Source organism: Triticum aestivum, chromosome 2D (assembly GCF_018294505.1).
Source record: "Triticum aestivum cultivar Chinese Spring chromosome 2D, IWGSC CS RefSeq v2.1, whole genome shotgun sequence".
NCBI lineage: Eukaryota > Viridiplantae > Streptophyta > Magnoliopsida > Poales > Poaceae > Triticum > Triticum aestivum.
This window is the reverse complement of record NC_057799.1, coordinates 220,871,473-220,886,608: the sequence shown is the minus strand read 5'-3', so window position 1 is coordinate 220,886,608 and position 15,136 is coordinate 220,871,473. Positions and strand designations below refer to the sequence as shown.

Sequence of the window (15,136 nt, the reverse complement as noted above, 5' to 3'; positions counted from 1 at the left end):
CAACAGAACAGGGTCTTGAGCATGCATAGCAGTAGGCCGGAGACCACACGTAGGACAGCCGAAGAGAAACACCTGAAGAAGAACACACCACCCTCGGTCCTGAGCATGCCACACCACCATCACCACAACGCGAACCACCGTCAACCAGACGCAGCAACTAAAGCCGTCGTTTGGGTCTCCAAGATGACGCCTCCAAGAAGGTAGTGTTGTCGAGGACACAACACCGCAATCCGATTCGGCAAGCCCGATCTTAGGTTTTCACCCGGAGACCACAAAGCAAAGTATTGTAGGTGCTAGAGCTCCACAACGGCACCTCCTGCAAGGAAAACGACGTCCATAGACGTCGTTGTCGCCGGCATCGACTTAGTCGATGCAGGGTTCTCACCCGGAGTTTGAGCACATCCCTACAATAAGACGACAGCCGACCACCACCACCATCGAACCCTTCAAAAGACGAAGAAGCACGACAAGCCGCCAGAGCCAACCGCACCTTGCGGAGACCACCGACAACCAAACGTCAGCACTAGGCGCCAGATCCATCAACGGCCGCCGGAGCGCAGGCCACCATGCCCTTCCGAGCACCATGCCGGCAAGGAGCAGAGGAGCAATGCCCGAGGCCAGGAACCACCATGGTCCGGGCTGCAGCCATACATCAGGTGTGCCAACACGCCCCACGCGCGCCACCGCACATCCGTCGGAGACCAAAACCGAAGCGCCGCCACGCCAACAGAAAGCAGTGAGATCAAGACCGGCTGTAGCAGAATCGCCACCACCCCCCACCACCTCCACAAGCACCGCCATCCATCTCTGCCCTAAGTCGGACGACCATGGGCCGATCGAATCATCACATCAGCACATCCGCAGGTCAGCCTCGCCACAGCGCCAAAACACCACACCACCGCCACCACTTGCCGGAACGACCGCAGTCCCCCAACCACCACCCTCGCCGGCCGGAGACCCGCACGGTCCAGATCTGGTTGCCCGAACAGCCGCCACATGGAGCCAGGAGCACTCACGACCATCATGCGAGGAGGGGCGATGCGGGAGCAGCCGGAAGGTGCCGCACCCAGGCACGGGCGCCGGCCAACGAGCCGAGTCGTCACCCGCACGCGCTGGCCCAGATCGGGCCTGCACCATTGCCACGCAGATGCATCCCACCCGCGCAGCCACAGCTCCACCTCGCGCCATGGCCGACGCCCCGAGCCGCCCCCTCCCGCCAGAGGGGAAGCCGCCGCCACCGCCCGCCTCCGAGCGGCCAGATCTAGCACGGCCCGTCGCCCTCCTCTGGCAACGAGATGGCCGCGAGGATCAGCAGTTAAAGCAGCAGTGGCAAGGCAGCAGCACAAGCAGAGCAGCGGCACAACGGCAGCATCAGGCGCGGCAGCAAAAGCAGCAGTATGGGCAGCCGAGCGAGCGGCGTGACGGGGGCACGCGGCCGGCGCAGCACGCCCAAGCGGACGCGGCCAGGGGAATAGGGAATGTCTTGGGCGCGCGGGCACGGCAGGGAGGAGCCCAAGTCGCGGGCTAGGCGCGGTGAGCGCGGCCAGAGGCAAGCGGGCACGCGGAGCTCCGGGCGAACTCAAGGGCGGCGGCTATGGCACAAATTCTAAGGGGGGAGAAAGGGAATTGGACGAGGGCCTCATTGCGGTTCTTGATGACGTGCTCGGGAGGTCGAGGGAGCGCTGAGGGAGGAGATCCGGGGCGGGGCAGCGGCGGCTGGACGCGGGGAAGACGCCCTATGGCGAGCGCTCGGGGCGTTCTGGCTCGGGCTCTTCGGTGTAGATGAAGGAGACGACCGCGGGCAGCCTCCTGGACTTGGTAGTTCAGCACGGGGAGGCACGTGGCCGCGGGATCGACGCGGTGACGGCGACGCTGCGCTTGGTTGTGTGTGGGGAGAGGAAAATGAGCGAGGGGTCGAGGAGGACTTGTAGGTCTCCGAGAAGCGGTAGATGGCCGGCACGTGCGGCGGGGCCGTGGGATGGCCGCCACGGTTGCCCTGCCTCCCACGGTAGCGTAAGGAAGGAGACGCTTGGGAGGTTGGGCTAGGCCTCTAGTTTCTTTTTCATAGTGGGCCAAAAGTGCATAGAGCAATTTCAGTTTTACTTTTCTGTAAAAAAGGGATAGCTACTGTTTTCTATTTAAATAAGCTTTCAAACCATTTTTGTTGCACATGGAATTTGTACACAATTACCAGAGAATAATTTGAGCTAGGACAAAAGTTTGGGGGCAAATGGAGTTAAATAAATGATTGTTTATTTTGAAAAGGCCAATTTATTTGCTGCTGGATCACTTATAATATTTATAGGGGCATTTTAGTAATCCAACCAGAGTTGATTTCTCCATGACAATTACTTGGGGCTTATTTGCAAAATCATAAACATTTTTGTTTGCATGATAGAAGAAGTAAATATTTGACTTGTATTTCAAATGGAATTTGGCTTTGATTTTCATCAAGGGGCAATTTAGTTTGAAAAACATGACGACATGGCATCATTAAAGAGGAGATCAGTGTAGCATGATTTTCGGGGTGTTACACCCGCGCACAAGTAATGGGGTACAAAAAAGGGACCCCTTCTTTTGTACACCGACAGGAAGATTAGTAATCCTCAAGGTTCAATGCAACATGACTGTAACTAGGTACATGACTCAAGCTATGAAATTCTGAAACTAGCTTTTTCTAAAACTAGTGACTTAGTTTCTTTACATAGCCAGCACTAGGTACTTGCTGGCTAGATCAACTACAGCTAACTGCCCAATTCTATCTCCAATCTACCTGTTACCTCTTTGAAAACTACAACTGAACCTTCTTCCTCTTCTTGCCCATCTTCCCCCAACCAAACTTCTTATTCTAATTTTTTCTCCGTCAAGAACCATGAAGAACAGGAACTCTGGAGTAAATTGCACACTGTAGAATAGAAACATGAAGAAGATCAAGACCTACTACATGTGTGCTCTAGCGCCGCTGCCGGTGCAGGGGAGATGGAGGTGCCTGCCGGCACCGCCGGTACACTGTTGCCGCACCGCTACTGGATTGGTGGAAGATATCGAGCCAGGTACCCCCTGGGTCTTATCTGGTTGGGGCCCTTTTTCCTTTTCTTCTTTTCCTTAAGTATTTCGGCTCAGCAATAGACAAGTGGGGCCATCCACTGAGAACACTTTCCCCAACTAAGGCAGAAATACATTTTGCTTCTTCCCCACTCCATTCGCTGTCACGCTCCCGAGATCTGCTCTTGACAGGAAAATCCCCAACCATCATTTGATCAGCTCCAAACTAAAGGTTCCATCCCTTCCCCCTTCCAATCTGCCTAGGTTGTACTGCCCTCTTACATGTTTATCTCGTAGTTCCCTTCAATTCTGTGTACAAGAAACACCTATTTAGATGGTGCTACTTTTCGCTAATTCCTGGAAGTACATGTTTAGATCATGGGAGATGCTTTTATTACTACTAGTGCTATAACAAGTCCTTTTAGAAGTTTTGATGAGTTGTTGGTTCTTACTAGTACCATGAACTTATGTCTCTGTCGGGATAACTGAAAAAACAAAAAGAAATCACAAAGAAATGAGTGTAACTAAGAAAAGATTTATTTAAAGAAAATTTTAGAACAATTATTTTATTATATGTACATTAAACATTGGCATCTCCTTCTCAATCATGTTCTAAAGTCAATTTGAAGAAATGTGTGCACATCAGAAAATATGAAACTTGTCAAACTAAGCATTTGACATGTCAGTATTGGAATGATTCGATATTGCACTTCTTCTCTGTGTGTTTCATAGCGCCAACAGGTTTTGAACTGAACCTAAATTGTTGGTTGGCCGAAATGAGCAGAACAAGCTGAACTCAATGAACATTGGATCCCTCGTAGCATCCCCCGTTTTTTATCCACTGGGTGCGAACGTCCGTTCATGCTGGCCCTTCCAGGCAGTACGTACATTGTTCATCAATTTTTCTCTCTCATCGGTTACTTCATGATTTGAGGGTAGAGGCAATGCAGAACAAACTAGGGTTATTTTGATACAGGTTAATTTATTTATTTTCTTTATAACAGAAATGCAAGTCGAATACCCACTAGTGCCATGTATTAGGATGTTTGCTGACCATAGTGGGAGTCTTGGTTCCGTGGCAAACCAACTGTCATGTTCTTGATTTTGGACTTACCTTCTTTTAATTTACTTAATTATGCATTCATTACAACAAGTAATAATAATGTTGTATTCATTGTAGATGGAACAACGATGTACAAAGAAAAGAGAAGCAAAGCAAATTGTACATGCAGGAAAAAGAACCAAGGTAATAAACATATGCTCTGAACTATTCTCTTCAAACTAAAAAAATCCTCTAATGTGCGGTGTTTTCTTAAAAAAAATCATGCAGTGCAATCAATTTCAGCATGTTGAATCATTTCTAAATAGCTTGCATCTGAAATATCTGACAATCGCAAACAATGTATCGCTGGAATGGGTTTCCAGTCATTCCTGGAAATAAATAGCATGTCCAATATTGACTCTATTTACCTGTGGCTTGCAAACCATTTCATACTCTATTGAACTACCAAATGGCTTCAAATTCCCAATTACACCTACAACTATTCGCATTTTTTTGGCATACCGATTGGTTGAGTTCCTGTCATCACAAAACCATCGAAAGTAACCTATGAGTTCATCCAACACGAGTTAGGGACAACTGCACCAACAGTTGAGTACCTATTCTCAATTATAAATGATGACCTTCCTGAAGATAAATTGTGCAGAATCTTCATTCTTATACTACTATCATTGTTTGTTGCCCCTAATTCAAGTGGAGTTGCTAGCAAGTTTGTGTACATAGCAATAGTTCACATTGAAAGAATTTCACAATATGATTGGTGTTTGCTATGCCTGGGCTACATGCTTTATTCAATAAAAAAGCAAGAGTGAAAAACACAAGTAGCAAAGAGTTCATTCCTGGAGGAAGCAAGTTACTTATGGTGGTAAGACTATTTCCCACGACAAAACTTATTTAATATTTCTTTTTATATATACCATACCAAAAAAGATTGTTGCCCCAAATTGACATTTCTCATTTTTATTCCGTCTGCATTTTTCTTTTCAGTGCCAGATATCCTACTTTGAGTTCCTCATAATAACTAGATTCAAGTTGCCAACCATTGAACCAAGACTCCCACTATGGTCAACAAACATGCTAAATTCATACGTGGCACTCAATGTGCTCCATGGCAAAAGCAATGAATATAGTAGACTACTGGTATGTCCTTGTTCTACATAGATACCACTTTGCACATAAGATAGTTCTATTCCTGTCTTTAATTTTGAATTTAAAGTTATGTTACTACTTACTATACAGTGAAACATTATATTAATATTTAACATCCTCTTCTTATCAAACAGATAAAGCACATCTCCTATACTATATTCAGTGATTCAGCTTTCGTTGAACTACCTGAAGAAATGTTAAGAGTATATTGATTCCAAATTCACATATATCGGTCTAACACAAGAAGTTCTCTTGCTGCTTTTGGTATTTTTGGAATAAGGACAACTATTTCTCTTACTGACATTGTCATTTTGAGTCTCTTTAACATGATATACTTTGTCATTAACAGGATAAGATCATTCTTCAAATGAAAGCTCAAGAATTCTACAGAAATATCATTTGGAACTCAACACCTACCTTGAAGACCTATGTCGATGATATGCATTCTTCATTTCTGAAGATCGGGACGTCTTCCAGCAACCCAAATCTCCAATTCAAATCAGCTATTTCAAAAAACACATTCAAAGTTCCTAGGACTAAACAATTGTTGGCTATACAATCACCTCCAAATTGTCCAATGCTACATGTTCCAACAATCATTGATGAAGATAAACGAGTAACCATAGATGAAATTTTTCAAGAATTGGTCAATGATTTCCCTCGGTCTATCATATATATATATATATATATTTCCCTAATAATAAACCAGCGATTGTTTCTGGTCGTCCGTCATTGGGCTTTTTTGCAAAAAAAGTCCCCCCGTTCTGATAAATTGACCTGCAGTCCTACTTAAAATGTGGATAACGTTTCGTTTTTTTTGCAAAAAAAACCCTGCCACCCCAGCCCGTACGAGAACACGAGGGCCGCGCCCCATCCCTCCACCGCCGCGCCCCCGTCCCTCTGCTCGCCGCCGCGCCACCGTCCCTCTGCTCGCCGCCACGCGCCCCGTCCCTCCGACGCCGCGCCCCCGTCAATCCTCTCCTTGGTGCCCGTCCTCGCTCCGCCGTCGCCGAATCTGGACGAGATCGCGAGAATCCGCCGCATCTCGCGCAGCTGCTCGTCGGCCATGCGGGGAGGATGAACGAGCTGCTCGTCGGACATGCAGGGAGCACGGACGAGCTGCTCATCGGCGTCCGTCCCACAGCCCCGCTGAAGACGGCGCCCAGCCCCCTCGACGGCGCACTCCTCCTACTTGCCGCCCGGTATACCTCTCCTACTCGCCGGCCCCCTGGATCCCACTCCCCCTATCATAATATTCTGATTTCCAGGCAAACATAGTGTTTGATGAAATTTGACTATAGAATTTTTTTTCTGTACTGCTATCGTGTTACTTCGTCAATTCAGGGTGTGTAGGGGATGTTGTCCTGGGTCTGTAGAGGATGCGGTGCGTGGCTGCTTGTGTGTATGCATATATGTTAATTGGTGGCTGGTGTGTGTGTGTGTGTGTGTGTGCAGGGTGCAAACAGCGACAGCGAGTAGGCGGCAAGTATACTGCACCGAGAAACGATACAGGGGCATGAAGCAAGCGAGCAGGTGTGCGCGGCGACCTGCTACTGCACTAATAGTAGCCTTGACGGAGCACCGAGGCCGGCTCGACAGGGCATGCCGCCCGCCGGTAGACGCTTGATTGTGTGAGTCGGAGATGAACCCCGCGTCGTCGCCTCTGCAGCCTGGACAGAGCTCCGCCGGTGCTGGAGATGAAGCCTGCGTTTGTGATGGTGATGACGCTCTCTATCTACTTTCTCCACTGGCTATAAGGGAGTAAAGATCACATCGTGGATGTGTTTTTCTTCAGAGATGTGGCCCTGTCGTTGTTGGTTGTCGAATTTGCGATGTAATCCGTCCCTATACTCTCTCGCACATGCGCAGAACAGAGCAGCGGCTGCAATTTACCCGTTGATTTCTTGGAGTGATTCAAACCTAGGAAGCCTGCTACTTGTGCAAGCAACAGGGTAACAAGTTTCAGTTTTCTTACTGATGCACCTCAATTTGCAAGGTTAGAACAATGTCAGTTTACTTTATGTTGGTTTTCTAATTTCAACATATTCCCTCAAGCAAATCTAATTATCTAGATAGTACGGAAAGCAGGCAAATTACGTAACTATTTGGGTGTACTCATGCTCTGCTATGTCAGATTGAGGAGAAAGAATTTTTTTATTCACCATCCTATTTTTTATCTATAATGATGATCACTTTTTCCATCTTGTGATCTTCTTTGCTCCAGTTGTGCGAATACTTTGTTTGCACTTTAGTGGGACTGAAATTTTCCTGCTACCATGTGTCATGGTAGTAGGCTGCTGCGGCAAAAAACTGGTAAGCCCCCTAACGGAAGAAAATTGAAAAAAGTCTCATCCTGCTTACCATGTTTTATCTTAAAATTTTGGCTTGAATTTTTTTTCTGTATAACCTACATCTCTGCATGGTTACTTTCTCCACACATGCTTTAGCTGCAGCATTGGTCAAGTGGCTTGAACACAACTCACATGAGTCATCGCCAAATGGCCCTTTTCTGAAATTCATTCTCTTATGCACTGAGAGAGGAGTTACTCCATGACAGTATGTATACATACAGATGCAAGCAATGGAGAAACTCATGCAGATGATGACTGAACAATTTTTCATGAATTTTCCAACCTGAATTGGTTACAGAGGTTGGGAAAAGAGGAGTCTAGGCTCTGATGAACACATGTTCTTTCGCAGGTGACTAACAGTTGGCACCTCCATCTTTACATTACATCAGGCCAGCGCTACAAAGCCCATGTATGCCTCTGCCTGCCTGCTCAATGGAAGATCCGATCACAAAAAAGTGGATAAAAATACTCATCAGTTTGTCAAAATACATGTTTGTTATCTTAGGAACGAGTATAGCTATCACCAGAGTACAAGCAAATATTCCAATTTTTCCATGAAGCAAACTTATGTTATGATTATCACATTTTGATCCTGGAGTAATGATTGACGAAAGTAGATGGTTACTGCAGTCTGCACCAGTCCAGTATTTCTAATTACAAGTTTGAGCTCCATAGGGATAATCTGATTAGTGTATCACAAGCTTGCTGTTTCTAATTGTGCAAATTCTGTAGTTATTTTAGGGTTTTGCAGAATGCATAGATTTTCCATAACAGAAAGAAGTGGATGTAGAACCTGATTTTGCTTTATTATTTGGTGCCAGTTGGCTTTGGAAATCCCAGTTTCTCCAGTATTGTAACTCTCTGTCAAATCGTCAAATTAAACTGATCTTTCTATTTGGACAACTTGTAATTTGTAATATTATGATTTTCCTTTTCAGAAACCAATTCAACTAGACCAGGACTATGTTTATTAGTCCTCCAGTGTTTATTGGAATGAGATGACACATGGTATGCCAGCTAACAAGCAACTGAAGCAAGAAGATTTTTGTAATTTCTTGGAAAGAATGAGCCCCTGAACCCAGGATGGCGAAGGATCCAATATGTCAGGACCAATGAGGGAATTGCAGAGCTTCATATTCAGTTTATTTTAGGTGCTTGCCTACTTCAAGTGTCTAGATTACAGGAAACATGTTTCTTCAAGTGTCTACTTCAAGTAAGTTTCTTATAGAAGTAGTCAGTTTGATTCCTTCAAAATAGTTGTTGCCTGATAATTTGTGTACGACTAAATAGCAGTACCTCAAATTTTGCTTCTGCTTCTTAAAACAGAGTAATTCTGTAAATCCTAACAGAACCCTATCAGTCTGAACCAACTTCTTGTAAATCTACAATACAACATAGCCTCATCTGATCGAACCATTGGTTTCAGATCAATACATCCTTGTCCATTCCCATAAGATCAATAAAATTCAGTTTGATTGTGTCAAAAACTTGCTACTTGACAATCTGTATGACTAGATAGCAATACCTTAAAATTGCTTTTGGTTTTAAACTGAACTGAACTCGGTTGGGGCTGAACTGAACTCAGTTTGGTTCTAGAAAATATAGGGTTGCATTCTACATTTTTTTAAGGCGGTAAGGTGACCTAAGGCGAGCACCACCCGCTCTAGCGCCTAGGCGACGCCCGGGCATATTTGTAAGGCGCTGCCAGGGCACCTTATCGCCTAAGCGTCCAAGGCAGGACGCCTTAAAAATAATGGTATTCTATAAAAACTGAACTGAACGTTCGGTGGGCAAAATAATTTGATGGACTGTAGTTTCTTTGAATTTTTCTTGTTAACTCTAAACTGGACTCAACTCAGTTTGATTCTGTAAAAAAGATTGTGACAGACTTATATGTAGCAGTCTTTCGCCAACACTCAAATTAGATGGGCATGATATTTAAAAGAAATCGACAGACTGTAGTTTATGAGAATTTGGCAAGAAACTCGGAACCGATGGACTTGACTTGTGAAAAAATGTAATCAATGGACGACTACAGTTTATATCAAACACAGAATCGATGGACTTTCGCAATGCAGGCTTGCCCTTACCATTTACCATGTGGTGACTTGCCGGAGGAGCCGGTGGTGCTGCTGCGATCTTCTGCAGGTGATGGTCAATGATGCAAGCTAAAACCGGGGATGGGATAGCGGCTCCGGGCGACAATCAGAGGCGAGGCAGCGCTGCAGACCAAGGACAAAGTGCTGCACCGGGGCGACGGCATGGGGCGAGGAAGAAGCGGCGGATGGGGCTGCGCATGGGGGAGTTGAGGCGACGGCTTGGTTCAGTGCACGGGATCGTATTAACTCTGTTTTCTCCTAGATACATGCGCTGGTATAGTTTCTCCGTGGGATTACCAAACGATTCTCTCTCCTCCTTGATTAAGATGTCACATCAGTTTTCTGCTTACATGGCAGGATTAGCACCCGTCCAGGGTGGAGCACTGGGAGCAGCCTTATAGAAGTAATGCAATATATTCTCTCTTATGCCTACTTGAAATACTGTTGTGGGTCTGTACTTTGCCTCTCATATTGCAAGGATAACACATTGTATGCCTATTCTCTTAACTGTAGTAAGGATGAAGCAGGAAAGTGTGCTGGACCTTCTAACATGGATATTGTATATGTATGAGCTACGGGCCACTATTGTTTATCATATGGATTGTAAATTTAGTGACACTGAAGTTTGTAACATATCCTTAAATTTCTTTATTGTAACATTATGTTAACTAAAAATCTGGTAGCCGTGACCTTGATATTCCCTGTAGCGCCAGCAAAAAATAGAATAAAAAGTTTCATTACAATTGGTGATTGAATGTCAAATGGCAGTGATTTTATATCAATGTGTGGGAGGTTGATGAAAGATTGCATGCAGAGTATACCAGTGAAAAACATCATCTATTTAGATGACCTATTACCAGAGCAGATATACTATATTTCTAGCTGAAGTTAACATTGCTAAAATATTTCACTGGGTGGCAACTTGAGGGCAAGAAACATACATATAAGCCTATTATGAAATGTCTGGAAATATTGAAGCTTCAGCACCGCACTCCAGCATCTGTGGAGGAGCTGCACCGTTTTGGACGTGTTGGTCAACTTCTGTTGCTTGAGGGGTTGATCACGAGCATAGCATAGGTCGACGGCGGGGAGGTGGTCTGTGTCGGGGAAGAGGGCGATGCTGGGGAGGAGGCCAATGATGTGGAAGAGGGTGATGAAGGGAGGAGGACCGCGGTAGGAGAGGGAGGCAATGGAGTGGCGGCGAGCTAAATAGAGTGAGGTGGAGGGTTGGCGGTTCGGCGGTGGCGAGCTTGTGAGAAGGGAACAATGGCGGCGTCATGAATAGCGCTTCGACTGGGATCGTCAGAAGGGGAATTCAGAACTAAGTTATGCCACTTGGCGATGGCATTGCCGTCGTAAATATATTGAGCTATGTGATTCGACTTCACAAAGCTAAGCTTCGGCAACTTCACCAAATTATACTATGAGAGGCCTCCGATCCGCGTAGTTGGTGAAGCACGGAGTTGAAGGAGATCCGAGCAATCCCTGAATTAAAATTCTGCTCTTGGACATCAACATATCAAACTGAAACAAGACTGATTGATGCACCTACCCTACTGGTGGTTGAATAAAATTTTGTAGGTCTTAGTGTCATCTCATGATACTATCCATGCTTTCCATCCTCAAAAAGCCATTCGTTTATGGTAATCTACCATCTTTCGAACAACTTGCTTGCCCGGAGCTATTTGTTAGGACATCAAGTCCAAAAGCAATACCTAGCACTGATGTTTCAGCATTGTTACATCGTAAGTTTTTCTTTTCTATCTATGCATCTCACCATGTTTTTCTCTCTACCAAAATAGATCATGAAATAAATCATAACAAATCTTTTTTTGTTTCTACACTATACTTGTCTGAATCAAGATCCCCAAAGAGAAAAGTAGAAGAAACAAAGTTCAGCTTACCAATCTTCAGATTCTTATTACGAGGAGAGCGCTTGCAAGGTCATTTCTCTTACCAATTTCCTTTTATCCAAAGAATTTACAGGCATGCAGATCAACTGAGGTGTTAAGATTATCATTCTTAATGTTCTCTTCTACTTCTTTTTGCAACCAGATTTTGTTGACCCTGAACTGGAAAAAGATTGGTTGCTTGCTGAAAAGACATTTCCAATTGACAATACTTTCACCAATACAGTGCATGGCATTTCAAATGGAGAGCCTGGTACAAGCACTCAATACGCAGGCATAGATTGTCCTTCTTTTGATGCAATTACCAATTCAGTTGACATAGTAGGGATTGTTCCTTTCAATTCTGAGAGAATTATATCAGAACCAACTAAACCCTGTGCATCTGCTTCGTCTACTCAGTTCAGCCTCCTAGCAAAGCGATATAATACCCAATATAATAGTCATGTCAACCCCAATGTTCCTCCAAGTGATATCCCAATGAGGATAATGGATTCCCTATCACCAAAACGCTACCCAACCAATACTGGCACATCTAATGAAGATCATTTGCTAGTTCAAGCACTTGAACAGCATGAAACACATTCCATTAATTTTTCAAAACCAGAAGGTTCAACTTGGCAATAACGTGTGAACAAATCTTTCAAATCTGGGACACTAGTAATTCAAGAACAAAAAAAGGCAAGTAAGCAGGTCATTTTTTCAAATGGAATAGAGAATGATTTCTACCAATCCTTGGTTGGATTCTTTCCAAGTTAACTTATAGGTATGCACAAATAGAGTATGAAAATTCTGATATGTTCTACATGATTCGAACATAAACAAATGTATTCTATCCATGCTAGTTCTCACACTTTATTTTTCTTTCTTGATGCTACTCTTCTGCCATGAAGAGCCAAAGCGTATTTGTGATTGAAGGAGTTTGGCTGGACTAGAAAACTATAACTCTATTATTCAAGACTGGTGGTTGAATAAATCCTCGGGCTGTTGGTTGTTTTTAAAAACTAAAGAATAAAGACCAGCTGAACCAAGGAAGAAAAGGCCTTCTACCAAACAGCAAATTAGTAGAACACATAGTTAGCATCGACGACATGGCCAGCCTATATTTTGTGTTGTTTTCTTTAGTTTTCTTTTCCACTTCAACGATCTTTTCCTTTTTCTAACTATCAGTCATTTTTTGGAGAACAAACATGTAGGAGAAGCTAATGAACCCAATGCTAAATCATTCAGATCCTGCAACCCAACTAATCTTACAGGAAACTATTGTTGTCTTCAGTTTATTGAATGCTTCCTTGGTAAGAACAGATTTTTGTAAAAAGTGCTCTTACAGAATTTTCATTTTGACAGAGGTTAGACTAATAGTTTGTTCTTTTCTACTATTATGTAGGTAAAAGTGCATGTATTCAAGGAAAATAATGGATATTAATCGTTGCTAACTTCAGAGCCAGATTTTTTCATATTATGAACCCGTACTACAGTGGTGATACATTTCTACCAACAATTAGTGTAGTAATTTACAACTTCAAGTTTTTGTTCGCTGCTACATATGGCAATACTAGTTCTTTTAACTTAGGAAATTTTGAGTCAAGATTTGTATCAGCTCCCAAGGTCAATTTCAGGTGCCTTTTCCATGGAACTCTCCCCTGTCCTTATATGACTGATAATCAACTTCTTTGTTCTATCTCCTCAAAAAAACAGATAAAAAGAATTTTAAATTCACCAGAATTTCCATCACTCTTTTTATTACAGGTATGACTCAAGAATTTTCCTACTTCGGTATGTTAGCAACTACAAAGGTCTCGGAATGGAGGGTTTCTCTAATGTAAGTACCTACAAATTTCTCCAATGAAAGCACTTTTTTCCTTTTTTGTCATTCTTCGGAACATAACAGAAATTAAACTGCAATTTATTTAAAAATTGAAGGACGATCTGCAAGCTCTACGTGAGAAATTCCTTTTTGAGATTGCCACTTGCAAGGACGATGAAATTCAACTGCCAAGGACAGGAGAGAAATATTACTCTAGTTCTTTCCTGCAGAGACATGTAAGTTCTCTAGTTCTTTTCTCCCAAGGACAGGAGAGAAATATTACTTCCTTAGACATTGTTCTTTGTACTGAATAGTGCAATTAATTTCATGTAATCACATTTCTGTTTCAACAGGGTTTCCACATATTCAAGTGAAGCTTTGAAGGCCAATCATTTTCCTTTTTGCATATGAACTCAGCTTAGATAACTTCATGATCTATAGTTTCTCTTACTAAATAATAGTGCATACTGTAACACTTTTCACCCTAAGAATCCCAATTGACAAACGTTTGCACCTGTTTTTTTCTTGGAAGGATCGTGTATTACCATATTCCTTTTTTCCTCAAATTTGACCTATCCAAATATATTTTCCCTATTTCCAACATACATATTTCCCTTTTTATTCTGAAGGGTCTCATCGCTATTATTTACTGTCAACTTCAAGGGAAATTGCAGTGCAAGAAATTTTTTCAACTAAGGAATACTTCCATGGGGAAAATGTTTCCTTAATGATACAATTTTCTGTTTTTTATCATGGTGCCCCAGTGATACTTTCTTGCATTACTTTCAGTTGTAAAGAAGGTTCAAAACTGGAGAACTAGTCTGTAAAGAAGCTCTAAGATTTATATACTATGTTCCGTACATTTTTTATGTTTTTTTATGCTGCCCTAGTGATACTTTCTTGCTCACTTGGAGTTGTAAAGAAGGTTCAACCAGCTGAGTTAATTTCTAAAAGAAGCTCTAACCTTTATTTACTGTTTTAGAAATGTTTTAGAACCAGCAGAATTATTGTTTTAGAACTGTTTTAGAATCAACTTGTAGTTATAAAGAAGAGAACTGTCTAAGCAGAAACAACAAAAATATTCTTTAATTCACACAAAGAAACATTAGAAACAGCTGAAACGGTGAAAAAGTTCGAAATAGTGAAACGCCCGCGCAATAGTGAAACGTGCGCGGCGCGGTCCAGTAAGCCCGCGAGCGAAGTGCTCTGTGCGAAACCGCACCTAGTTGACGCAGAACGCCTCACATAGGACCTCCCTAATCATATGGCTGGTAATCAACCGATCAGGTGGCTAGCCAGGCGGCTGATCCCTCGAGCTCATCAGCCGGCTAATGCGTAGCGTCCGCCTTGCAGATTTAGCACCTCTTAATTTTAGTGTTTCTTGCGAATCAACTTTTAATTAGATGGTTAAGAAAATAGTGATATCCCCATCCCACCAGAGTTCAAGTCCTAAACTTAACATCAGTGCTTGCATTTTCCTAAATTTATTCCAGACTTTTCGGCGATGTGCGTTCAGTGGGAGAAGATGTTCCCGTCGACAACGAAGGTGTCCATGGTGACTCCTTCAAATCTCAAGATGATATGCCGACTCGGTCTCTCAAAGATGCTCATAGAGGTAGGATGTTCGTGTATGCGTTCATAAGGGTGAGTTTTTATGCTTGTGTATGTGAGCGACTTCAACTGTACTGTGTTCAATTAATTTTTTTTGGTGTTCCTTT

General features: G+C 43.4%; 1 protein-coding gene across 46 annotated transcripts; it reads left to right on the top strand.

The window, feature by feature from the left end:
- Positions 1-459: 459 nt before the first annotated feature.
- On the top strand, positions 460-10,434 carry LOC123052624 (formin-like protein 5). 46 transcript variants are annotated; one of them, XR_006424842.1, is made up of 8 exons: positions 476-864; positions 4,226-4,291; positions 4,909-4,970; positions 5,093-5,245; positions 5,389-6,456; positions 6,710-8,014; positions 8,544-9,978; positions 10,062-10,430. XR_006424842.1 is itself a non-coding variant. In XM_044475921.1 (8 exons), exons 2-6 carry the CDS (start codon positions 2,921-2,923, stop codon positions 6,045-6,047), a joined length of 903 nt encoding a protein of 300 aa, XP_044331856.1. In that variant the 5' UTR covers positions 476-864; positions 2,869-2,920; the 3' UTR covers positions 6,048-6,456; positions 6,710-8,014; positions 8,544-9,035. The 46 variants fall into 46 exon arrangements, 38 of the variants coding, with proteins under 38 accessions (XP_044331816.1, XP_044331856.1, XP_044331837.1 ...); XM_044475921.1 differs by lacking the exons at positions 4,909-4,970; positions 10,062-10,430 and adding exons at positions 2,869-3,053; positions 3,171-3,277 and having other exon boundaries at positions 5,604-6,456; positions 8,544-9,035; XR_006424845.1 differs by lacking the exon at positions 4,909-4,970 and having other exon boundaries at positions 476-656; positions 10,062-10,431.
- The last annotated feature ends 4,702 nt before the right edge of the window (positions 10,435-15,136 follow it).